A 25,792-nucleotide genomic window follows, 5' to 3' on the forward strand; every position below is an offset into this window, starting at 1 on the left:
CAGAGTATAAAAAAAATTGTTTATTAATCTAAAATATGCATTCTCATACCTATATGATCCCTTTTCTCTCACATCGATGCTCTCAAGCATTCGGTTTGCGTAGCTATCATCGAGTTTTTAAACTTTCAGTTTACTTACGCCGCTGTACAAATGGAAGAGAAAAGTGTTCGTTGCTATAATTTTGATGTTAATATTGCATACTCATTGTTTATGTATATAACTTAAGAGGACTAATTGGTTACTATAAAGTTTAGTAAATGCAATTGTTTAATTAATCATTCCATTCTCTAACCGTCAATCTTGCTTGTCCGCATTACTGAATATTTTGTGAATAGTACTATCGATCGGTTTCTTTCATTAATTATATGTAAGTATTATTTAATGGGAGACAGTTTTAAGTTAATGTAAACATTATGTTACTCAATTGTTTCAGTAACATTTAAACATGCTGTGTTTGTCATGCCTAGTAAGAATAGATTTTGCACCGTTTGATCAGGATAAGTTAGTTAACAGTTGTAACCTGTCTTGATTTTTCGGCTAAGCCACAAAAATAGTTGATAAAATATGACAAAAAAACCTTATAATTGTACCCGTACAGCAAGACGCCCTCTACGAAGGATAGTGCATCTCTCCTTTTCACAACTAAGAGGGCCTTTCTTTAAGACCTCTATATACAAATATCCCACATAAATAAACAACTGACACCTAAATCCGTACCTCTCTAACGAGTAAATAAGATAAACATTACCATACAATAACAACATAGATCATGCACTTTGAGCACCATCGGCAGTATCCCTGTGTGCGTGCACCTTACGCCGGCGCATGCGCCCACTGCACCGATGCAACGCACACATGCACAGCTCCACGGTCCGCTACCCCCGTATATAAACCTAGTTCTATCTAGCCTTGAACTTCACTTCAGCACGGCCGCAACCGAAACACGCCGTATTCAACCCCAGTTACAACTAGAACCAACCCTTGTTCGTAAACGTGATTGGACTACGGTGTCAGTGAACAAACTATGTGTTGATTTGAACTGTGTTGATTGGTGTCTACTGATACACGTGAAAATGATGACCTTATTGCAAACCGTAAGTATCGAAGATGCTGTCTATAATCATCGTTAAATGATTAGTTAAAATGCTGAATGACTGATATCACTGCTACGAGCAAATGATGTTTTCAGCTACCAAATTCATTCACCTACCTAAGTATTTTCAGAAATTATAATTTTCATAATGATGCAGATGTAATAATTATTATAGTTTTCGTAAAGCTGATTCATAATTAATTATTTAATAACGTTTAATTCACGTGTATTCATCGGGACCGCCTGACTAGTTTTGTCCCAACCGAAGTCATTAATTATTAGTTGACGAATATCCTACACTACATAAATAACTTAGCATAATATCAAAACTGACATCGATCAATTTTAATTAAAAAGTTACACACATAATTATGATAAACTGAGATTAAGTTATAATTTATTTAGTACTGCAGTCAATAAATCAAGCTATCCACAAGACATCCGTAACGACAAAATATTAATGTATAACATACTAAAATACGTTTATTATAATATATAATTTAATTAAAAAGTTTAATAAATGATTTAAAGAAAACAGAAAAATAAAATCCGTCTTCCATTAATTTACAGTCAAATATATTAATATAAAATGAACAATTTCTTTAGTAAGTCTATGCTCTAAACAAATTATCCTTTAAAAGAATCCCAAACATTTAGAATATAACGTATAAATAAGTTATTCAAAATTTTCAGAATGTTAAAACATTAAATTTATCTAAACAGCATAAAATTTGCTGAAAAGCATTACAATAAAACATTCAAGAATAATCCCATATTGTTTGTTAGTAAATAAACGACCATTCAAGCGATGAAAGTATGAAACTAAGATAAAGAAATTATAGTGACAGCTAAAGTCATTTATAACACACTGTTAAGGCCGCCATCTTGGTTTGCAGACTCTTAGCTTTTCTATAATCACTCTATTAGAAATTAAATTTACATACAATGGTAGCATTTTGATTAGGAATTTGTTCTGTGACATTAGTTTTTAATTGTTAAGCGTGAAGAAAAACTAATTTTACAAGGGTTTCGGTAATGAATCTTTACGCATTAAAATTGGATTAAAATCAATTATTTTTTTGTGTATGAATTCTGTGTCACTGTAAAAAAAATCTCAATTAATGACATGGTTTGAATTACCTATGTTTTCATTAGATGAGACCAAAGGTGCAATCTTTCAGATTAAATAAAAAAAAACGAAATCAATAAAATTATGAAAGCTAAACCTTGATCGTTTTAAAGGTACCTAATTCGTTATGCAATAATTTCGCAATGAAAGAAAAGATTACGAATGAAAGTTTATTGTTTATAATTTTTCGAAAACGAACAATAAAAAGTATTAATAATAAAATATCTAATGAGATAACTTGACGTTTGAATACTGTTTTACTGTGACAAAGTTGTTTATAATACACCCACGAGTTCCACTATTTAATCTCCATATTATGTAAGAACTTTAGGAAAATAACTTTTGAGACGAAATCAAGACGAATAGGCCATGACACATCAACTTTACATTTCAATTGAAATAGGACTTTAAATTCATAGCAGTAAGGTTTGATATTGCGATTTGTGTATGCTATTTTATATTTAGTAAGGTTAACGTAACGCTTTACTTCATAACTCATTGATTTCTAATGTTCGGAGGAAATTAATCTTGAATTCTGACACAATACTCGCTGGTTTTGGAAAACAGACGACATTATGTCTATGTTTACTAGTCACTCTTATTTGGTAAGTTTCCATTAATGTTTAGGATGGTATCCATATAAGAATAAAGTTATTTAGAACATTGTTACGGGAAATTATTTATTTCAAAGAATTTTAGTATAAATGCGAGGAATCTGTATAAGGCAACTTGTATTCCTATGCTTAACCCAGAGAGCCTTCTTTGTATTCTAAAATTAAAACCTTAAATAAGGACTTTTAATCGTTTAGTAATCGCTGGGGAAAACCCCCCATAAATGGCTCTAGACTGTTCTGCCTTGATCTGATTTGCACTACTGATTGCTTTAAGATGTCATTTAAAAGGATTTAACTTGTTTATCCTTAATAAAATTTATTCATTCATGGATCAACTACATAAAACAATCGTAGAATATCACAGTCTTATAAATAGAAAACTGATTATACCAAAAACACTTCTATTCATTACTATTTAGAGATATTAAAATTCGTATCTCTGCCACTTTCGCAACGGTTTGAACAAATTAAAAAAAACCAAAACACATACGCACAACTTGAGTAAAACAATGTAATCAATTATAAGATTAACGCATTCAGTCAATGTTCTCATAAAGCAAGAATTACGGGGGCGACGGCCGTATTATCATAGAATTATAGTCTGTCTACTACAAAGTGAGTATTATACCCCGATGACAGATTACATTGGTCACCGAGCCTTCGTTACGGCTACTTCACATGTTCCTATCATCACAACACAAATGATTGATGAATGATGTAAGTGAAACTCAGGATCAATGGACAATGAATATTTAGACGCGAATGTGATACGATTTGAAAGATTAATTGTGTGATTAGACTGTTAACTGGCAATCTAGAATGCTGTTTAAATATCCTACAGAAGTTAAATAAATTTATTTTCTGTTAATTATTGAATTGTATTAATATAGAGAACAGTGATAAAAAACTCTTTGCTGCTTATTAAATTGATTATTAATTAATGTTAAATTTTGTGTTTTGTAATGAAAAACCTTAAATAGTATAAAGGGTTTGATTGTGAAATGTCACGATTAAGAAAAAAACATTAATATTTATAACCAAAAAGGTTTGATGCAAGAATTAATATTAATAGAAATTAAACGTTACGTTATAGGTTTTAAGTACTTTTTAGAATATTAATTTGGAAACTTATGAGCTCATTAAAAATAAATTGAGAAACCCATACTAATGTTATAGAATATGTCAATTATGTTATGTTCTTGTCGATTTTTCTCCATCGGAATGACATTTTGAAACCGAACGCTAAAATCATTGGTTCTGTTATCTAAAAAAGCACCTGTTTTAGGAATACCAAAACTAAAAATATTTGATTTGACTGAGAATTATGTGAAAGTATGTAGGTACCTGTGTCGGAAACTTCGTTTAGAAATAATTTGAACTTTAGGAAAGGACATACGCAACGAAGAACTCATATCATATCCATTAATACGCTTATAAGTACAAAAAAAATAATAAATAAATAATGTACACAAATCTAAATTAATATTTTATCCACCTATAAAAGAAGAACCATACAGGCTTTTGTTCAAGCAAAGCCATTTATAAGCACATAACAATTACAGTCAACGCCACAATTTCGGACATCTTCGCGAAACGTAACTGCAGGCAGACACTACGTTTAACTATTATAATTTATATTCATAAACAAATAATACAAACAAAACGTCAAATAGAACAATACAACTCGTATTACATTGATTCGCCTCCGGTTGTAATTATTAAAGCGAGTTTCCATCTGTTCTACGTTTTAAACAATAAATTCTAACTTGGCATCGACTTTCTACGATATTAACAGAGTTATGTAAGCTTCGGTCCCTTTTTAAAGATGTCGTCCCTCGAGTCATAAACTTTAGAAAATGTTACGAATGTTATATGTGTTACCGTTATATAACAAAAGGGGCTATTTGTCCCTTAACCGTGTTAAGTATGCTAATGTAGGGGAAATTACGTTTTTCGTTCATTAGTTTGGTTTATCATTTTGGTGAAGAAACTATGCTTTGTTTTTTACCGTTTGGATGTTATGTCGCTAATTTAGATTATTGGTTAGTTAAGCTTAAAGTGGTATATTTTGTTGACTCTATTAAGACACAGCAAAATATACGTCAAAAAAACAAAATGCAGTTTGATTTTTTGACGTTCAATTTTAAACATTCAGTTTCCAAGTTTTGGACTTAGAATTAATAAACAAAAAAAATGACGATCTAGTCTTGATGTCATCGCAAATAGCAGGCACGAAATAAAATACAATCTAAACTGCGGATGCCAAGTATTTGAAAAACTAATACTTAAGTTTAACATTTTAATGGTTGTAACTATAAAATCACAGCGATCATAAAGGCTAAGTAATATGAGCAATAAATGACGTCTCTCAGTACAGTGTAGGAGATAAATGATGCGATATAATCGTAATACGCCTATTAAAGACGAGTTACACCCAGCGGGATCTTCTTTACGCATATTATTTATTGCTGCTATTGAATCTATCAATTAATCAACGTTATGATGCGTTTATAATTTTCATTGATTTAAGACTCTTTAGACTTGAGTAGAAGTATTTATTGAGGAATCGTTCATATCTCCACGGCAATTTCGAGGCAGCAAAATATAGTTCAGCTATGAATGCTTAAATTTATAAATATTACTTTATTTTACGACCGCATTGTGTCATTACGGCGTAAAGTCTTCCAAACCTTTTATGTGTATTTATCTATAATACGAATAACTTCAATTAATTATGAAGCATCCCATTCAAAAATCCATAAATTGAAAGAAGAAAATACATAAAGGTTTTCATTTGTCTGTATATTATATTGTAAATAAACAAGTGCCATCTACTAAATGTTTCTATAATTTAATCGTAGTGAAAGTAAGCACATGTACATTAGGTCTTACATTATTCAGGTGTGTAACCTAGCTAACCTCTCTCGATATGGTGCGTAGCAGTACGACAGGCCGTAGCACGGCGTAGCTGTCAACACGTATTTATGACCATATAACCACATATATTGTAAACACGTAGGTATGTAGCAAGTGACTCGCGAAGAAACTTTAAGCATTGCCTTAGAAGTCGTGTTATTTATTTTGTATAATGGACAGTTTAATCTGTTTTGCCACTCCAATAAATTATTTTATTTACATTCGTTACTAAAACATTTACAATCTACATATTAACACTTAAAATAAATACTAAAAAAATGATTAAAATATTGCTTAAAAAAACTTGTTGGCATCGCTGCCGGCTGGGATTGTGCCCAAAAGTATTTCATATACACAAAGCTAGGTACAATCTACTAAGTTTCCCTTATTACAAAAGTAAAACAAATAGCTCTAGTAGAATTTTTGATATTGATACTGTATATGAAATGATAATTGTAGAACGAAAAGCACTTCACAAGCAAACATCTAAAGAGCAACACAAAACAAATAAAACCTGACATTTCCAATCTAATTGGATTGGTAATGTCAGCTTTTATTTCTCGACAATCAAAAACAATGACTACAGCAAAGCCGTGACAAAATATCAGAGATCGCAACTCGCTTTCATTGCACTTATTGGCAATCAATTTCCCTGTCGTTCCCACACTACGTCAAAGACCTTAGAGCCTGTACGAACAGGTAGTTAGTGCTAAAACGACATGGTATGTTCAGAAGCGCACTTTCCCCGGCCGTGGCCACACCGGGTGAAACCGTGACCGGTAAGGCCAGAGAAACGTGAACATCCCAGTCCCGCCTTGTCTTCGCGACCTTTGACGGTACTTTATCTGCTAAAGCCCTTACTTATAGTGTTCGAGAACCAAGTTTCTCTAAAGGATTATCTTAACGAGCGGTGTTGACACGTAATTTAATAAGATTAAAAAACACTTCAAAGTTAATGGGGATAATATTAACTACTTAATTATTTTTTATGATTCAAGGAAGCTGTTTGTTGCCCTTTATCACTGCAGAAATCTTCGCTGTAGATATAAATTAAATGGAAAACATATTATTTATACTTTTTATTTTACTAATTTACCTATTCAATCTTCCAACGTGTAGAGGGCCTGTTAAGACGAGTAGGTAATAAAACGAAACTGCAACAAATAAACAAACAAATTAATTCAAGTTGAGTGCACACGATAATGCTATGGCAGATCACGATTGAGGGGCAATTGGCATCACTTATTCCTGACCCCGAGTTCAAGATATATCCCTACCTATCAATTTCATCAGGTTTAACATATGAAATTACGAGGCATTTAAACGTTTAAACCCGTTTAATTGACCGTGGACATGAGATCTAAGACGATCTGACTTGACACTCTCACACTAATTATAATAATTCATAATATGTATGATTCGTTTAGTATGCGACTTTTTTATACAGCGTGGTGTAAATTTTATAAGATTAAATTGAACAGTTTACATTACAAGTTGTTTGTTTGTTGTAGAATTAAAGTAAAATGGAAATCATCTTATAATATTTCTCGTCACATCACGTTGCCATTTGTATTTTTTTTCATGTCGGATAGACGAAATATCTGATTCTTATAAAATCTCTACATTCTTCAGCAGCGCTTATAAGATGTTGTGGCGTTGCGATAGTAAAATTAAAAAGTAAGCCCAGTTACTGCTAAACATTAATTATTATTATTATGTTTAATTTTGTTCGGTAAAATACCATACACAGAGTATGTCCTTTCAATTAATATGGTAAATTTTTCACCATCCTGTATATACGAAGATTTATGGCTCATATTAGATAACCTGTTGCACTCGGAAGCTTAGATGCTGTTACGTAACGAAGTATCCTGCTTCCGCAAGTCGTTGACTGCAGTTGGCTGTCTTGCTGTTTTCTATCTATTAGTTACATATTTTCTCGAATAAATTTTAATTGCGGAAAAAAGCTTTAAATTATTGTTTATTATTATTTTATAATTTGAATTTATTGCTATTTTTTTTTAAATAGACAAATATGTTTTAAGTACATTGACACATTTTTATTTTATATTCATTTATTTATGGAATAGAACAAAATAGAAAGCAACAGCAATTTCAGTCTCTCTACCTATTAATTTGTTTATTTGATATTAAAAAAAAATGAAATCGGCTGCAAGAATTTCAAACTACCTATAGAACATCAAACCCACTTGAACCACACCTTCCATGAGTTTATCTGCTAAAAGATTCTATTACCTTTCCGATGTTCCGATAGGCGTAGGTCGTTAAGTTATGCCTTCGCCCTTTCACCCCAACCAGTATTATCCTGTCTCGCATGCATAATGGTCACGAATTGAAAGCTTCCTAACAACTTTCTATTGTGTGAATCCGTTCACGATTCCTTTAATCGTAAATCAACATTCTAGCAATCCGGAGTTCGAGGTTTTTTGAGTATATTTGTATAGAAATTGTGTGTTATGTGACGAATGAATATAAAGTGTTAATTTACACAAATTTTTAGGTCTTTGAATTTCGCTTTTTGATTTGGTGGATAAGTTGCGTATTCATTTATCAAAAGTATAGATTGATATTTTTGCCGAAAAAAATCTTGGTGATTTTTTAATTGGAATTTTTTTTGTTTTTCGTTGCGTTGCGTTCAAGTGTTAATAAAAGAACATTGTTAATAGCAATATTCACCTACGTAACATAGTCGTAAAATTTAGATAAACTATTCACCATTATAACTTCATATCAGTACAACTTCTTCTGAGGGGCTTTTCCATTAAATGTCGGGGCCAGCTTTCGGTTTCATCAGATACAGCTAATGTTTTAGATATGCTGTGAATGTGTGGTTGCGATGCGATCTGACTTCCACATAATATTTACTAGTAGTTTAAACACCATTCGTGTAAATGTTCTCTCTGCTGTTCCCTTACTCTCATAGCCCGATAGGATGGCAATGCTACACGACCGCAGAGAGATCAGGTGCAGGACAAACATTTTCTGTAAATATTATTTCTAAACCGAAACAACATTACAAACGTGCCTTGCTTCCAAACTGTACTCCCTTGTCGGGGCAGGTGTGGTCTTACTCTAGGTAGCACAGCTTCGTTATGAATTAATTATGTAGTTTTCAGTTTAACCGTTTTTATTATTGAATACTTACATATCTAATTATAAAAACTTTGGTTGACGCGGCGTAATGCGTGCGCGCATGGGCGACGACCGCGCGGTATGCGAAGTGACAGTGAGATCAACTCCTCAGCCGTGAATCGCTTTCCTACTATATTAGATCCTAATTATATTAACACGTCTACATATTATCGTATTTCTTTGGAAATAATAAGCATGCAATGTTACGTGATATTGATCTCGTTAATGCAAATATTCGCTGAAATTTGTGAAAATGCTATCTCATTTTCACGAACACAAAATTTTATGTACAGCCCAAACCAACACTGAACTTAATTTTATAAAATCTGATAAGATGAAGCTGCAACTTTTATTAGACAATGAACACAATATTTAAAATTAGATAGTTTTCAAGCATAATGTTGCAAACAATGTATACAATAAAAAATTTAATTGAACATAATGAAAGTAAACCATTGCAGTTCAAGTGCCTTATTTCACTATAATAGTTTGATTATAATAGTAAAAAAACTCCACAATTTATTCAGCTACGAAGCAAAACACCTCTGTTAAAATATTCCGCAATTTACTCACTTTAAGACACCTCCATACACAAACAAACAATAAATAAATCAACTAACAAACCGTTAATTACGATATCCTATAATTCCTAGACAAACAAGACGCTGTCACATCTTCACGACAGATACATACGCATTCGAAAGTGAACCCAGCCAGCATGGCATGTTTAACACGATAGAGGAATGTTGCTGCATTAACAATTAAGTTTTTAACCCGAGCCATGGATTTCATTATCATACTGGATTGTGGCTTACAGTGAAGAGTTTGCAAAAACAAGTGATTATCTCTTATATCGGGGCTCCAATCCTGCTATTTACAATGACCGATGAATGAATAGAAATTGGATACTTATGACCTATTCCCCTAAACACTTTGTCGATTGGAAATTCAGGACGGAGCAGAACACTCGTCGATGTTAATGTTAATGCATTTACAATTATTGTAATTAGCGTAACCCATATTTTTAATAATTGATTTAGAGCTGTAAAATTACTCGTCATTATTTTTCTTTTTTGTGGTTTCAATATTCTACATCAGTATTTTTCTATAAACCCATGATATAATAATCAAAGTTTAATTGACACAGACTGCTTCCCACATAATTATCATTTGAGAGAGAATTGCTAACTGACACCCTATGTTGTGTTAGATTGCTAAGTTTTATTTGTTGTGGGATATTACTTCTATGCCACATTGAATCTTTACGCAATAAGGTTTTCATTATTATTGAATTTGTGAAAGAATAAGTTATCAGTTATCATCGAAGGCCATTACCAAATCTGGTATGTTTAATGATCACCACGTAATGAGAGGTAGAAAACTATTTTCATAATCCACCTTTTAAAGGAAAAATCAGAATACTGGTTATGAAAGTACAGTAATACGATTCTCAAATTAAAATCGGTTATAAATAAAGTGGGTGTCTCCAGAAATACCGTAGGCGGAGGACCTGATAAGTAGTTGAAAGGGAAAATGTTTTAGACGAGGGTAAAAATAGTAACCTGATGGACGGGTTACCGGTAGATATTGAGAGTGGATAGGTCAGACCACAAGTCAACGCGTTACTAGTCCTTTATCGAAAGTTACTGCCTTTCTAAAAATGTTGAACTATTAGTAGAAGGTTGATAGTTTTCTAAATCCACAGGTAACTCATCAACATGTTAATTTCTAAACAGGTCGCATACTTCGAAACTTGTTGTATTATTTACTTTATCCCTGACTTTTAGGTTTGTTTTGCTCTCGGTAATAAATTGATTAAGAACTCATAGGTGGAACGTAACATCTGAACTTGGACTATAGTTTATTTCAAATTAACGGCATTGGTCAAACATACATTAAAATAATCCGAAACTAGTAAATTATATTTAGTTGTTTGTATTTTATGTACTTATTTAACATTTATTTTTTCATTGCAGATACGGCTACTAGTCATAATACAAGTGATACAAACCACCCGCTGTCAAGATGGATTCGGCGAGCAGGACCTCCTCCGCTTCCAACAAATGGCCTCCAACGACGGCCAACTCGGCTCCCTCACCGGCTTCAACAGCCTTCTACAGAGAGACCCAAACACGCAGACTATGAGCTCAACAAACCTGCAATTCAATTTGAATGATGACACAAACAAGAACAACAATTACGGTCGATCATTTTACTCGAGGAGCAAAAAGGTTTACAGAATAAAGAACCCGTTCCAGCAACAAGTTGAGGAAACTGAAAAGCAACCAGAGAACACTGAATCGCAAGACAGCGGCGCCGGGGCTAGTAACCAGTATGCATCCGTGCAATACTCCCTGCCCCCAGAGGATTTTCTCCAGAAAATGAGAGCAGAGAATCAATATTATCAGCAGACCCAGATGTCTACCCCATCTCCGAATATGGGGTATACAGCAACGCCTCAGCCACAGTACCAGTACTCGACCGTGTCTCAATCTAATTATGATAATAATAACCAACAAAACAATCAGATACCTTTAGAGCCTAAAGCATCCCACGGACAAACTTACCTGTCTACTCCAAGTCCGTACCAGTTTAGTACTCCAAACAATTATTTAGATTCGGTACAAAGCACCGCATCGCCGATTCCTTCATTTTTGTCAACACCGCTGAACAATGGTCAATATACTGGGACACCGTCTAGTTCATACGTTTCCAGCGCTTCTCCAATGTACTTGTCCAGTTCTTCGAGTTTACAGTCATATGTTTCGTCTCCTCTATCGGTTATACAAACCGGTTCACCTGACTACAGCAGAGTGACAACAACAATCGGGAACAATGCTGTCAGCTACGATAACAATGACCCAAACAAAAAAATGCAGATAGATCATTATGATTACGCTGGTAACGGAGTTAGGTACCCAACAAATATTCAACAACAATATCAAAATGAGTACCAATCTACAACAACTACAACATCTTCACCTTATCTGGATCAGTTGCGCGAGTCCTGGCAAAACGCCATGAACTCCAATCTAAATGCAGCAGCCAAATCCATGCAGGACACCACATTCAATCAATATTATCCCTATCAAAACCAACAAGATAACAGATTTGAATCAAATTCTGACAATCCTAATAGTGAAACACATCGTATAGGGAGCATGGCAGCAGCCAATAACCTGTTTGTTAATTACGCACAACCTGATAACCAAATGTTAAATAATTTAAAGGTACGGACGAGGGATCTTGATCATGAAACTACTCAAGAGCATTATTCTAACGGGGACTTTGGATGGAAACTGACTGGCAAAAAGCCTTTAATTGAATATAACTCTTATCCTCCAAGATACTCTCCATTAAACACCCAATCGGAAGGCCATGCAGTAAGCCAAATGAATTTCCATATGGATACAAGTAAACCCTATAACTACGATCAAGTTTCTAAGTCAGGTACTGAGGCACTAGATGATCAAGAATTCGCCAAAGCTGCTGCCAAAGCCCACGAGAGATTGAAACAGCAGCAGCAGCAACAACAGCAACATCAACAGCAACAGCAACAACAACACCAACAACAGCAGCAACAACAACAATTCTACGCAAATAGTAACTATGGATTAAATAACGTCGGAAATTCTGATATAAACAATGGAGGTAATGGATACTACGGGAACAATGATAAACAGAAAAACAAATATGCAGACAATCCCTATTTGTATAACACACAGAATGATCTTATTACAGCATCCCCATACTTCCTATCAACTCCACGAGAAAATGTAGATAACAAACCAAAACAACCTTTTGATCACGACAAAGCATTAAAGAATATAGTTCCCATAGATATGTCAAATGTAGTGGGCTCAGAATCGCCCTTGAAAAATGGAGCGAATTTGGATAATAATGGCCGGTATACTTCAAATAATTATGGTAAAGACCAATTAGATCAAAATGTAAGACAATATTTACGCCCCGTTACCGATTCATTTTATAAAGATAAAAATGCCATCTATGGATTCAACATAAAAACAAAGTCAGATGATTACCTATCCTTAGATAACCTAAAGCAATTGGAGTCAAACATTTATGGTAAACAACAGCAAACACAAGACTCAAATTACAATCAGGGCAGTTATCCTGGATCCCAACAAGGTCTCAGTTATTTATCTCAGCAGTCAAACAACTACCAAGATAATTCTCAGTCCCAAAGTGTTCAACAGCAAGGATTTATTCGTAATCAAAATCAATTATCATCCGACATTGCAAATATCTTGAAATTTAATGACATACCATACAAATTAACGCAAAATTTAGCTAATGATGGACAAAAATTGCATAACTTCAACTATGATCAAATAGGTATTCCTACACCTCTTCCTTTGAAAATCAATCAAAATGTCGGTAGCCACCAACTCGACGTCACATCTAACTTGTTAAGTAAACTATTGTTAAATAAGCAGCCCCCTATGAACATCAATAGACCAGAAATTGATAGTCAAACTGGCAACTTGCTGTCAACAATCAATGGTTTTAAAGTCGCAAATCCCTTCAATGTGGATCTTAAACTAGTAGCAGAAATGTTGAAAGGAAAACCGACTGTCGATGATTCCCACATGCTGGCATTAAGAGACCCGTACAACCCATCTGCTCATAAATTTGACCTCTCACAATTACAGTTTCTACTAAAAAACGAAAACTCTGGTAACATCGCACCTATAAATGAAGGACTCAGTGCACTCGGTGGCAGCTCATACTTAGATCTTTATAACAACGGCAGATTTCCTTATCAAGGTGTAAAATACTCACGAAGTCAAGAGGAGGAAGAAAGCTTACCTATCGCTGATGCATCAAGTACCCACCCAATAGGAGCAGTTATAGAACAGGATGACTCAACTGGCGAAAGGGACGTCAGCGCGACTGCAGACCTCACAGGACAAGGTGACGATGTATCTTCAAACTTTGAAGAAACTAGACCGAAAAACCATTTTTTGTCAGCTTCTAGAACGATTAACGACAGACATCGGCACCCAAATCTGTTGTCATCTGGTCGTCACTCATATCAAAGGAAGTATCCTAAAGCAGATGTTGAAGAGCCTTACCCTCTTTTGAAACCTCCTCCACCTGGCAGAGGTAGTCATAATATGAAGATGGAAAAACATGGCCGCAGGCGGCGAGTAAACAAACCGAAACTCCTTCGCATCATTAAGACTGAGCCGTTATTTGAGGCCGGTGCAGAGCCCGAAAGTTTAGAAACCTCCGTACCTATACTGTTAAGACCACCGCCACCAGTTGCCGAATCAAAGTCAGACAAGGATGTTGAAGAGGCCACTACGTAGGATATAGTATTGTTAACTTAGATGTATTCTCGAACTGACGTACAATGTTCTGTATTGTATTTATAATAATTATAAGTTGTTATATTTATCTGCCAATTTTATTATAGGTTTTACTCTTTTAACTGTTTTAAATTACCTTTTCGTTTATATGGGAAAGTCGATGTAATATTAAATCTGGCATTTATTTTGTGTGTTGAAGAATTTATTAATTTTAAGTCTTATTTAAGTTTTGTACATACACATATGTACTCGTATGTCATCTAGTGTCTCTAAATGTAAACAAATGTATTGTAAATATTGTTGGTAAAATTCATTTGGTTCTAATTTTATTATTGTGATAAGATAAATTTATACCTGTTGATGTTGTTGTTAAATTTTGTAAGAATTCTCGTTATTAAACAAAAAATAAAATTGTGAAACAAAATTCGTCTTATTTCTACAAAACATCAGTGTAACTGCGAATAAAAAGTCTTTCAAGAAAAAATTACACAAATTACTTATAGCTTTCAAAGCAAAAAGCCCTCTTGAATTTCATGCATTTTAATTACGGTACGGTATATCAATCAAATTATAATTATCTGAAAAAAGTGCTTAATATATCGCAACATAAATCTGTCTCTGTATAATTTTCTGCTGATTTCTCTCAAGCAATGTTAATGATAGACATATTATGAAGACTCTTAACATAAATTACGTAATTAGCTACTATAATGAGATGAGAATCAAGAATTAAACCGATCAACTTTACACGATCGCTAGACGTAATATTTGGCTCAGCATAGGCGACAATTTATTCAGCTTTTGCTAACAGTTTTTACGCAATAACAATCATTCACAAAGAGTCTTAATAAAGACATTATCTGGAGTATTAAACAAGATGGGTAAAGATAAATTGATCGGCTATTTTTCATTGCAATTAATTTCTCTGTAACCATCTTAAAATAGTCTGGGTTTTACCATTGAATCTGATTGACGTAATATGGTTTTTAGGTGATATTTTATGAGCATTGATCACTATCTTTATGAAGTGAAGCGTCAAATTAATTTCTGGCAGGCACTTTTTAAATGCAATCTTTGGATTTGTACCTGAACAAATTATTAAATAATACCACAGCGACCTTATATATTATGAGATAATGCATGGACTTGTGGTATTCAGCCATCTGAAATGTTCGCATATTATTTATTTGTATAATTACCAATATTTCAGTGACCACGCATGCATTACTGTTATGCGTTAAATGTAATGAAATATTAACAATCTCGCGTGTGATTCGCTTTCTGATCACGGCGGCTGTCCCATGCCAGCTACCAGCGCTTCTCTCGTTCGCGATCAATTCAGTTATGAAACGCATCGGTCATTATAGTTTGCTAATCGGTTTATACATCTGTTCGTTTAGTTTGCATGTGGCATGATATTGCTACCACTTGTTCTGTATTTGATTTTATTACACAAAAAGTGTTAGGTAGAATTAAGAGAAAATTATCTGTTTAATTATAGTACGGTCTCAGCCTGTGGTTAGACTAACTGCATGGATCAGTCCGAAACAGTTAATTATCTTTTTATTTCTTTTTAGTTTATAGCTTCAAAGAGAGGAGATTTTATTGTAACTAACGCTGACATAAGGCATTAAATCACTTTTATTGATCTATGACACTTTTATTTTCACTTGATTTTTTTAGGACACATTAGCATTTTGCAATGTCATGCAATCTATATGAATATCGATTTACTACACACATACCTCCCTAAAGACTGTTTCAATGTTTGAATATATTTTATTTTTAATTTAGTATGAATAGCTCAATACTAAATAAAACACTAGGTACAAAGGAACTTAGAAAAATACAATTTTATCTGTCAAAATATGGCATAATGTCACCTTCAATTGTCATCCAAACAGCTTTCTACATGTCGCAACATTTTAATATTAACCTGTGTGACCTTTGTGACGGAAAATATAACTTTTATCTCGCTGGTCAACATTATCTTAGCCAAACTGGTTTTGTATAGGAAATGATAAATCTGGATCTCAAATGACATCTGTTGTGTGGTTTATGGTATTTTATGTAACAGTTACATTTAAAAACGCTACACAAATACTACCGAACAGGAAAAGTCTTTTTAGGCAAAAACGTTTAAGCCTTGATTGTCAATGTTTACACAATAACATTTCTTAGATCTGAGTTTGTGTCGTAGTAGAACTATGGATTTTCAACTCATATTTAATAGCTGTTGCTCGCCAAAAATGATCCCATGGGAATATAAATTTGCATAAAAACGATCCTAGACTAGATACTAGTTATAGCTATCTGCATAACAAGTTTCGACTAAATCCGTTCAGTAGTTTTTGCTTGAAAGAGGAAGAAACATAGATACATATCTACCTACTTTCGCTTTTATAATATTTGTAGGTTTTTAAGAAGCTAAGTAGGCCGGTGTCAAGGGATGTTAAAACCGGCCACCAAAAGACAATTAATTGCGTACTGATCAAAGATGCATTTGCATGTGATATGTGCATTACATCAAATCCCAGATGGCAGCCGTAGTTTCAAACATAAATGAGCTTTGTTCTTTTTTAGCCTTTTTGTATAGACCACTCAGTGTCAGAGTCTGACAAGCACTTGCCATTTTTTATTACATCGACATTGAGATCCCTGCTAAAAAGAGGTCTATGACCAAGAAAAGTTTGGGAGCCCCTGGTTTGGAGCGTTTAAATCTCTTCTGATTCAAAAATATTTTTTTCTTGCCGTTGAATATAAGACCGTAAAACCACGTAGGGCTCCACAATACCGATGACATAGTTTCCACGCATAGTTACACGGATGCAAATCGTTACGAATGTAACTAAACGAGTGAATGAATCATTGACACTACTTTGTGCGTAAAAGAAAACAACATGAAAATAAATGTAACACCTGCTATACAAACATTTGTAACTATAATGTATTATGTACGTGTATGTTTATATCCGATGAGATTTGTTCGAATGTTTTTTATTTTGTGTGTCATCTATTTTGGCTTTATCTGTTTTTATTTATTAAGTAAGTTAAATCAATAATAATAAACAGTTATGAGCTTAAGTCGAGTACTTTTTTTTTATTAATATGTATTTAATCAAATAAACTTAAAGTGACATCGTCAAACGTCAAGTTTTCTTGCGGACATACCTAGTTTCGTGTGAAATCAAATTAAATGTTAATATAATATTTCGTTACAGACCTAACCAATGTCATTCGTTAGAAATCGCTATAAACCTCATATCAGTTTAACATAGGCCGACTACGTCAGTTAAGTATGCATTGAGTAACCAACGATCATAATTAAATCAATAACATAAGCTGAATATTTCCGTTAGAAAAGGAAAGACGATCACAAACCTGTTTGTTTACTCTCGTTCTCAACGCGGTTTGACCCACACGCGACATCGATATAAATATGATGGTAGTATACGACATCAACACAAACAAGCCCCGCTTGTTACAGTAGACACAACTTCAACCGAGTGGCCAGCGGTTAGCTACTCACTATGGCTACTTTTGTAAGTATTTTAGCCCAAAAAAAAAAACAAAAACTATTTGGGATCAAGGATAACAACATACTAAATCATTTCTATCTTTACAGATGAAAGTGACATGCTTAGCCATCCTATTGAGCAGCACTCATGCCGGCTACCTCCATGGTAATAACCATGGCGCCCCAGCACCCACTTACGGTCCGCCAAGTGGATCTCACTCTCATTCATCAAGTTTCTCACCGAGCAGCTTCCCTGCTGGATCCTTACCGTCAGCTACCTTCTCTGGATCAGGAATAAGCAGCAGCTTCTCTTCAGGACATAATCAAGGAGGTGCCATCCTTGATACGTCTTTAGCATCACATGGACATGGACACGGACACGGAGGCGGACATAGCATCTCTGGTCCCATCAGTGGGGGAATCAGCGGATCATCTTCACTCGGTGGAGGAGATCTAGGAGGCTCTAGTTTCGGTGGATCTGGACTCGGAAATGCTGGACTTAGCTCAAACCTTGGTAGCTCTGGATTTGGAGGCTCTGGATTTGGCGGCTCTGGATTTGGCGGTTCTGGAATTGGCGGCTCTGGATTTGGTGGTTCTGGAATTGGCGGCTCTGGATTTGGTGGTTCCGGACTAGGTGATTCTGGACTCGGAGGTTCTGGACTTGGAGGATCAGGACTTGGAGGCGCTGGATTCAACGGCCCTGCACTTGGTGGTAATGGGATCAGTGGGTCGAACCTTGGTGGTCCTAGCTTAGCTGCCGGAGGCGATGGACTTCCCGCAGGCCCTAAAGCCCCTGTGATCACAGAAATTCACGGTCTAGCTAACAACAACGGTGCACCCACACAATACCGCATCCAAGAACAACGTTACCAAGTTCTGAAGGAAGTTACTCACAGAGTGCCCCAGCCTGTACCATACCCCGTTAAGCAAACTGTTCAAATCCCCGTACCCCAGCCTTACCCCGTACAAGTACCAGTCGTCAAAAACGTTCCAGTACCTGTTGTACAGATCCAGAAAGTCCAGGTTGATAAGCCAGTCCCATACCCTGTAGAGAAAATCGTGAAAGTTCCCGTTGAGAAAATCGTCAAAGTACATGTCGACCGCCCAGTTCCAGTTGAAAAAATCGTGAAGGTACCCGTTGTGAAATTGATCAAAGTACCTGTTCCAGTTGTGAAGAAATACGCCGTTCCAGTTTTCAAGACGGTCCACCACAAGGCGCACGAGAGCCATGGTCACGGTTCCAGCTACGGACATGGTCCCAGCTATGGACATGGCTCAAGCTACGGTCACTACGACCACGGACACGTTGACCTCGGTTCCAGCCATGGGCACTACGACCACGGACACACTGAGCACGTTGAACACATTGAATTAGACTCCAGCCATGGACACTACGATCACGGACACGTTGACCTCGGCTCCAGCCACGGGCCCATCATCAGTTCCGGCGGCCATGGTCACAGCCAGGGTTGGTCAAGCAGCTGGTAAGCCCGGGACCAAAGAAGTACATGTACATATTACCATAATCGTCACATACCTAGTCCGGTCTTTTGTAAATAAACTCGCTTCATAGCTCATCGTGAGGCTGCAATCTAGGGTGATAACTAAGTCATTAATTTAGGTGAATACATAACATGTATTCTAATAATGTTACGTTTGCTGTAAATAGTAATGTAATGCTACTTACTTTAATAAAAAAAATATCCAAAGTCAACTACTTTTTTCATTATGATTATTTATTGAAATCCTGTTAAAAGAACAATGTCCTTTCTAAAGTTCAATACATAATGTGTTACATTATGTTTACCATCTTCCTTGAACTGTTCACTTGAAATATTTACCAGATTTTAATACATATACCTAAGACTTACTTCGAATACTTCGGCATCCTAAAAGATATTAGAAGTACAATTAGCAATATTAAAAAAAATATGAACAGCTGAACAAAAGGCAAAAAGAATAAAAATCCTCTTTGTAACACAGATAGATATAACACACATGGATAATGAAATCTTTGTTTTCGCTTCGATAATTGCGGCTCCTAAATAAAATTGCAATGAAGTAGAGTATACATTAGTGTTCCACGTAAGTACATAAAGATATCTCTCTAACTAATATAATATAAGGATATCGGTTGAAGACAAACATGTACATTAGTTTGCAATTACAAAAACAAAATTATCACGAAGTTTGCAGACAATGAACATGCTGAAAACTGGAGTAAACATAAAATAAATATTTACAATTAAATGATAAATGATTTCCTTTTTATATACCACTATAGAAGACTTCCATCGATATAAAAACTTAAGGACAGAAGACACTATAGGCAATAGAAAACTATTTATAGTCAAATTAATCTAATCTAATATTTGATAAATTAAAAATTCTCGCATTTCAGTTTATCGATGAGACTGTTGGAAATTATTTAACTTATATATTCATAGCAAAAGATTTCTTGATAATGCTTAAGATGCTTAACTTTCAATAGTAAAACTAATTCAGAAAAAGCAAGTTTTCAAATACCACAACATGGACTGAAATGATTTATTGTTTTATTTAGTGTCATCGACTTTTCTTTTTATAAATAAAAAGTGGTCTTAACTGAAATACCGGAGTCATGGGTTCGATTCCCAATTATGATTCCCAACCTTTTTTATAAACTCAGTATTACACCAATAACATCTGTGTTATTTGCCCAAATAGGTTATTTTTTATTAGCAATTGAACGTAAGTATACCAACGTATTTCGAAAAAAGATGTATTTCGAAATTTTAAGACTTCATTTTGTTCCTGGAAAAAAGTACACACTACTAAAACAATAGGCCACCATACGTACCGCAAAGCGGTGTGAATAGAGTTTTAAGGGGTGAATAGAAAATAGTGTTCATTTTGGGGGTCCCATGCGATTGCTTTTATAAAAAATGTTTAAACACAATTATTTTCTGAAATTTTTTGAGAATTTATATAATTTTTATATTTAAAAAAAAAGGCCAAATCTTAATAAAAACTCTGTTTCTCTCCACCCCAAAAATATATATTCAGCCTATTTTGCCGTATGCCTAAAAAAACTACGATATTATTAATCGCAATAGATCATATAGTACCTAAAACTTAAAATATTGTAATGAGGCTTTGAATATATAATGAAGATGATCACTCAAGATCAATATGAAATCAAGTCCCAAATCTCGCATTAAGATTATGTGGGCCGACTTTTCACTTCTTGTAGGTGTGACCTGCGGAATGACAATTTGTCACTTGTTTACGTAACAATGTGAATCATTTGGACGACTTCAAACAAACAGGTATAAGGTGGCATTTTTTCTTTTCCTGCCAGATTGCCAATCAAGGTGGGACTCATAATGTGTTTAATAATTTCGCCGGATTAAATGCCGTGTAATGAGGTCGCCGGCGAGATTCCAAAAGGTTTAGTCAGCGTCGTTACGGAAGATAACTTTCAGTTTCTTTAAAAAGTTCCAAAAAGGTTTTATTTTTAGGTCTTTGATAAATTAAGTCCTTTTGAGTATTAAGCTATCACCGTGTACATGTAATACGTGTAATGGTCATTCGAAGCAGAAATCATCATGAAGTACAACTTAAAACGCCTTTAGAGTTAGACACAATATTTGAAGCAGAAATCGTCATGTTCATCAGATTAGATCATTTAGCTAAGAGGATTTTAACATTTCAATAGAGATAAGGCTCATGCATATGTGCATACATCGTGTTCATTAAAGGTAGACACAACATCTCATAAATTTCGAACTTTTCTTATTACCAAACATCTAATGTGGGCCAATGGCTTTTATCACTATTATGTAAAAGGTGACAAAGCGGAAACAGGTGATTTAAGATAGATCTTTAATAGACTAATCAACATAATCAATTCACACGAACAGGTAAATAATATATGAATTGAATGCTCTAATTAGAATCCATTTTAATTAAGTAAAAAATGCGAACTTATTAGACAAATGTTTCTTAGTCAATGCGATCACAAATGGACCCAGATATAATTTTTTCAATATTATACAACATAATAACCAAAACCAAACTGATAACCAAAATAATATGAAATAAATAATAAATAATAAGTACAACATGCATCTAATTCAATGGACTTAAAGTTATAGAAGATACAAATCAATCAAAGATTTAGAAAGTCTTGGAAACCAATTTATTCAGAGAACTCCAAGAAATCGCGGAAGGACAGAAATTTGAAACAGAACATGGGAATCGTAAATAGTAAGGATTTCATATCTAGGAGAAAAGTGGATGAAGCAACAAGCGATTCCAGGAGGAGCAATGATGGGCATGTGTTTCAGGCTAACTTATTGCCTATGCATATCAGATTTATCAGAAAATTACATATTAAAACAGTTGCTGGAATTTAGACCTGCAACTATGTGCATAATAATTCAATCTTTGAAACCCTAGTTCACATAAATACTTAGACCTTTGTTTAGTCCTAGCTACCGCATTAGGTTAAGTAACCTGTAATGGTAGATTAGTGTGATAATTAAATAAATAAATAAATAAATAAATAATTCTGGGAAGCGCGCATGTAAAGTCATGTTGGTCAACTATTCACATATGTTGGGCAATATAAGGAAGTTTTACGGCATTTTAGAACTTGGGCTGACAATGACATAGAAAACTTCATAAATCAGCCGTGCAAGGGCAGAAATGAAACGAAGATTAATTTTAAAATTATTGTGAAATAGAAACATATGCAACACGTGTTTATCATTTTTATAAACGTTAGGTTTGTCAACGTTTAAATTATGAATACCTGTTGATAATAATAATATATGTAGGTCAGTTATTGGTTGCTTATTTGTTAATTATCGAAGTGAAGTATATTATACATTGTTTTTTAATTTACTATATGAAGTAATTGCTGTTTTATGGATACGATCAACTTACAACTTACAACCCGCCTTAACTCCAGCACTAGATGACACGGGAATATGGCAAATAAATAATCGCTAAAGCACTTTACCGGTACTGTTAATATGCAAACCTTTTCCCTTGCCACCTTTATCAACATTTTATTTTCAGCAGGGCGATGACCTCTTTCGTCTTTCTATCCTCCGTCAAAAGACACAAACTCATCCAGCGCCAGAACAACAGTAATAGTATATTTCCATAATAGCTATATCAAAAAGCTGTTTTGACATTTGGACGCTATCGTCTATAGAGAGCATCAAACGTCATTGTCTTACGTAATAAAACTGGACCCACATCATAATAGTACAGGTTTCCGTCTCGTCCGTATCTTTTAGGACCATAACCTACATATTTATGATACTTACCAAACAGGTTTTAGTAAGTAATATTAGCTTTCTAGAACAAAAATGGTTCCACTGTTTCTGAGAATATTATTTCATAGGAAACTTTTTTTTAAATGAAAACATTTTCTCCAATTCATCCATTAACTGACAGGATACTTTTTATAATTATTTCTTAGCGCATTTAGTTGTTATTATTTATTTAAAGCAAAATACACTTCTTTCATATCAGGCAAATAATTTTTTTGAAACGATCGGTCATAACCGATCAAATACTATTTCGATATGTAACAATGAGGAGTACAAAATAAATACTAAGAGTAAATAATAAACATAAATTTAAAAGAAAGTAAAAAACGTAAAATAAATATTTAGTATTATACATTTGCTTCAAAGGTATTTTAAAACCACATACAAACAACACATACTTTGTGGGAAGTAAACATACCGAAAACATTTATTGCGACAAATATTGAAAAGTGTCATAACGAATACCCTTGAATAAAATTTTACATACGGCAATAAAATCAAAGATGTTTTTAGACCTTTGACTTAATTTCCCTTGCATAACCATATCATAGAAAACGTCAAGTTAATGAGATTAGTACAAAAATTAACATAATTTGGTTTTAGCATCGATGACGGTGACGTAGAGATTCCGATGTTGGTTCAAACTTGACTCTAATGTATTCAAAGGCGTTGTTGGAAAGAGCGACTTGTATAAATATGTGGAGCCGTCCGATGTCACAGCAGAAACAACCGACACTCGGAAGGGACAACAACTACCACTTTTTTTTGGCTGGCTTCAAAGCGATTAGCTAAAAGCCATGGCGTTTGTTGTAAGTTCATGATACAAAATACAGATAACATAATATAATATTTAGTCTACTTAATACTAAGCTCAACGAAACTTGTTACAGGCAAAAATTCTGTTCATCTCAGCACTAGTGTACAGTACTAATGGCGGATACCTGACTGGCCATCACCAAAGCCCGGACTCATTCCTGTCATCGGCATTGAACTCTCCGTCAGCTTCGTTTGCATCGCCATCAACGTCTTACGGACCACCGTCTCATGGAAGTTCTTCTTCATCATCGATAAACCATGACCACGGTGCAATACTTGCTGGTGCATCTCTTCCTGGAGCTGGTTCTCTTGCTCACGGTCATGGACACTACGACGGCGGGCACGGTTACGGCCTAGCTGCTTCCAGCGGACCTGGCCCCATCTCCTCTGGATCTCTGTCATCGGACCTCTCAGCTCCTGCTCCCGCTGGCAATGGATACTCCGAAGGTGGCCTTCTCCTCGATTCTACTCTCCCAGCTAACGGTGGCAACGTTCTTGGCCAAACAGCAACCATTGGAGCTCCTCGTGTCATTGGCACCACTGTTACAGTTGGCCGCCCTGATGCATCTGCTACCAGGTACGAGCTGCAATCTGTTGTGCAGAATGTTATTCGTCGCATCCCCATCGAGGTGACCAGGCACATCCAGGTCGCTGTACCGCAACCCGTACCTGTGCCGGTCCGTGAGGAAGTCAGAGTACCAGTGCCACAGCCCTACCCCGTGCAAGTCGAAGTCGTGAAGAAGGTCCCATACCCCGTATACAAGACTGAGCACGTCCATGTCGAGAGGCCCGTCCCTGTTGAGGTTGTGAAAGAGGTTCCATTCGAAGTCATCAAGGAAGTTCAGGTCCCTGTCGACAGACCATACGAAGTCATCAAGAAGGTCCATGTTCCAGTTGAGAAGCACGTCGAGGTTCCCGTTGCCGTTTGGAAGCCATACCCACTCCACATCATCAAGCACGTCACCCACTACAAAAAGAAGAGCTGCTGTTGGTAGACTCGGTGCCGAACGCTTTAACCAGCTGGTGCCGTACCAGCAACAGTCGTGATCATACCAAATAGTCAATAGAATTGTAAATACTTTGATAGTCATTAGTTTGTACATGTAAATAGATGGAACATAAAACGTATCGTTTTAAACAAAAGTCTTGTTTTTGTTATTATTGCCCTCTTTCAGAATCATTATGCATTTGTAATTCAATGAACCAGCGAGGTCTAGTACTTTGCTTTAACGAAACTGTAACAATCTATTTCCGAATGCTAGTTGTCAAAACATTCATTTTATTGATTTGGACTGAGGAAAACTTGATTGCCTGAAGTCATGTAAACAAATAATACGGCGATAATACAATGTTGTGGTTACAACACAATAGTGTCCAGACGTTTGTCACTCGGGGCCTGAAACCGGTTTCCGTCAGCTGTTTTATGTCAAATCACAGACGTCACACTGATTTAATTTAGAAGAAAGTTTTAGGAAGTTATTCTAAGGCTAATGTAAATATTACAGAATGTTTTTGGCCTTAGCTATGTTGGTATATATTTTTAACTTGGAAATCTCCATGGATTGTCCGCGACCTGGGACAGACTTCTGACTTACCGACAACTAGAATACATCTCGTATACTACTGCGAAACGTAATCTTAACCTTATAAAACGTTACAATTTAGGCTCGTCGCACGCGGGCCACCGGCCACAACTACAAACGCCGCCTCAGGCATATTTAATTTACTGTAGTTTATAGGGACTCGCCGCATAAGTTTGAAGCTAGTGGTCGCCACACATTACAAGACACTGCTCGCTCTTCTATATAAACTGCGTTAAAGTACAGGAAATATGCCAGTAGCGGCGTTTTGTGGTTGTGGCCGGTGGCCCGTGTGCGGGAGCCCTAAAACTTCCTGC

General features: G+C 35.2%; 3 protein-coding genes across 3 annotated transcripts; all 3 read left to right on the forward strand.

The window, feature by feature from the left end:
- Positions 1–654: 654 nt before the first annotated feature.
- Positions 655–14,543, forward strand: LOC113496138 (probable cyclin-dependent serine/threonine-protein kinase DDB_G0292550). Its single transcript, XM_026875263.1, has 2 exons — positions 655–1,094; positions 10,882–14,543. The coding sequence occupies exons 1-2, from the start codon at positions 843–845 to the stop codon at positions 14,236–14,238; spliced, it is 3,609 nt and encodes a 1,202-aa protein (XP_026731064.1). The 5' UTR covers positions 655–842; the 3' UTR covers positions 14,239–14,543.
- Positions 14,544–17,723: 3,180 nt separating this feature from the next.
- Positions 17,724–19,469, forward strand: LOC113495954 (colicin-E7-like). The gene is made up of 2 exons (XM_026874959.1): positions 17,724–17,780; positions 17,864–19,469. The coding sequence occupies exons 1-2, from the start codon at positions 17,769–17,771 to the stop codon at positions 19,241–19,243; spliced, it is 1,392 nt and encodes a 463-aa protein (XP_026730760.1). The 5' UTR covers positions 17,724–17,768; the 3' UTR covers positions 19,244–19,469.
- Positions 19,470–23,681: 4,212 nt separating this feature from the next.
- On the forward strand, positions 23,682–25,038 carry LOC113496146 (zinc finger protein 512B-like). Its single transcript, XM_026875271.1, has 2 exons — positions 23,682–23,888; positions 23,970–25,038. The coding sequence occupies exons 1-2, from the start codon at positions 23,877–23,879 to the stop codon at positions 24,888–24,890; spliced, it is 933 nt and encodes a 310-aa protein (XP_026731072.1). The 5' UTR covers positions 23,682–23,876; the 3' UTR covers positions 24,891–25,038.
- Positions 25,039–25,792: the final 754 nt, after the last annotated feature.

The sequence above is a fragment of the Trichoplusia ni genome, chromosome 7 (genome assembly GCF_003590095.1).
Source record: "Trichoplusia ni isolate ovarian cell line Hi5 chromosome 7, tn1, whole genome shotgun sequence".
Taxonomy (NCBI): domain Eukaryota; kingdom Metazoa; phylum Arthropoda; class Insecta; order Lepidoptera; family Noctuidae; genus Trichoplusia; species Trichoplusia ni.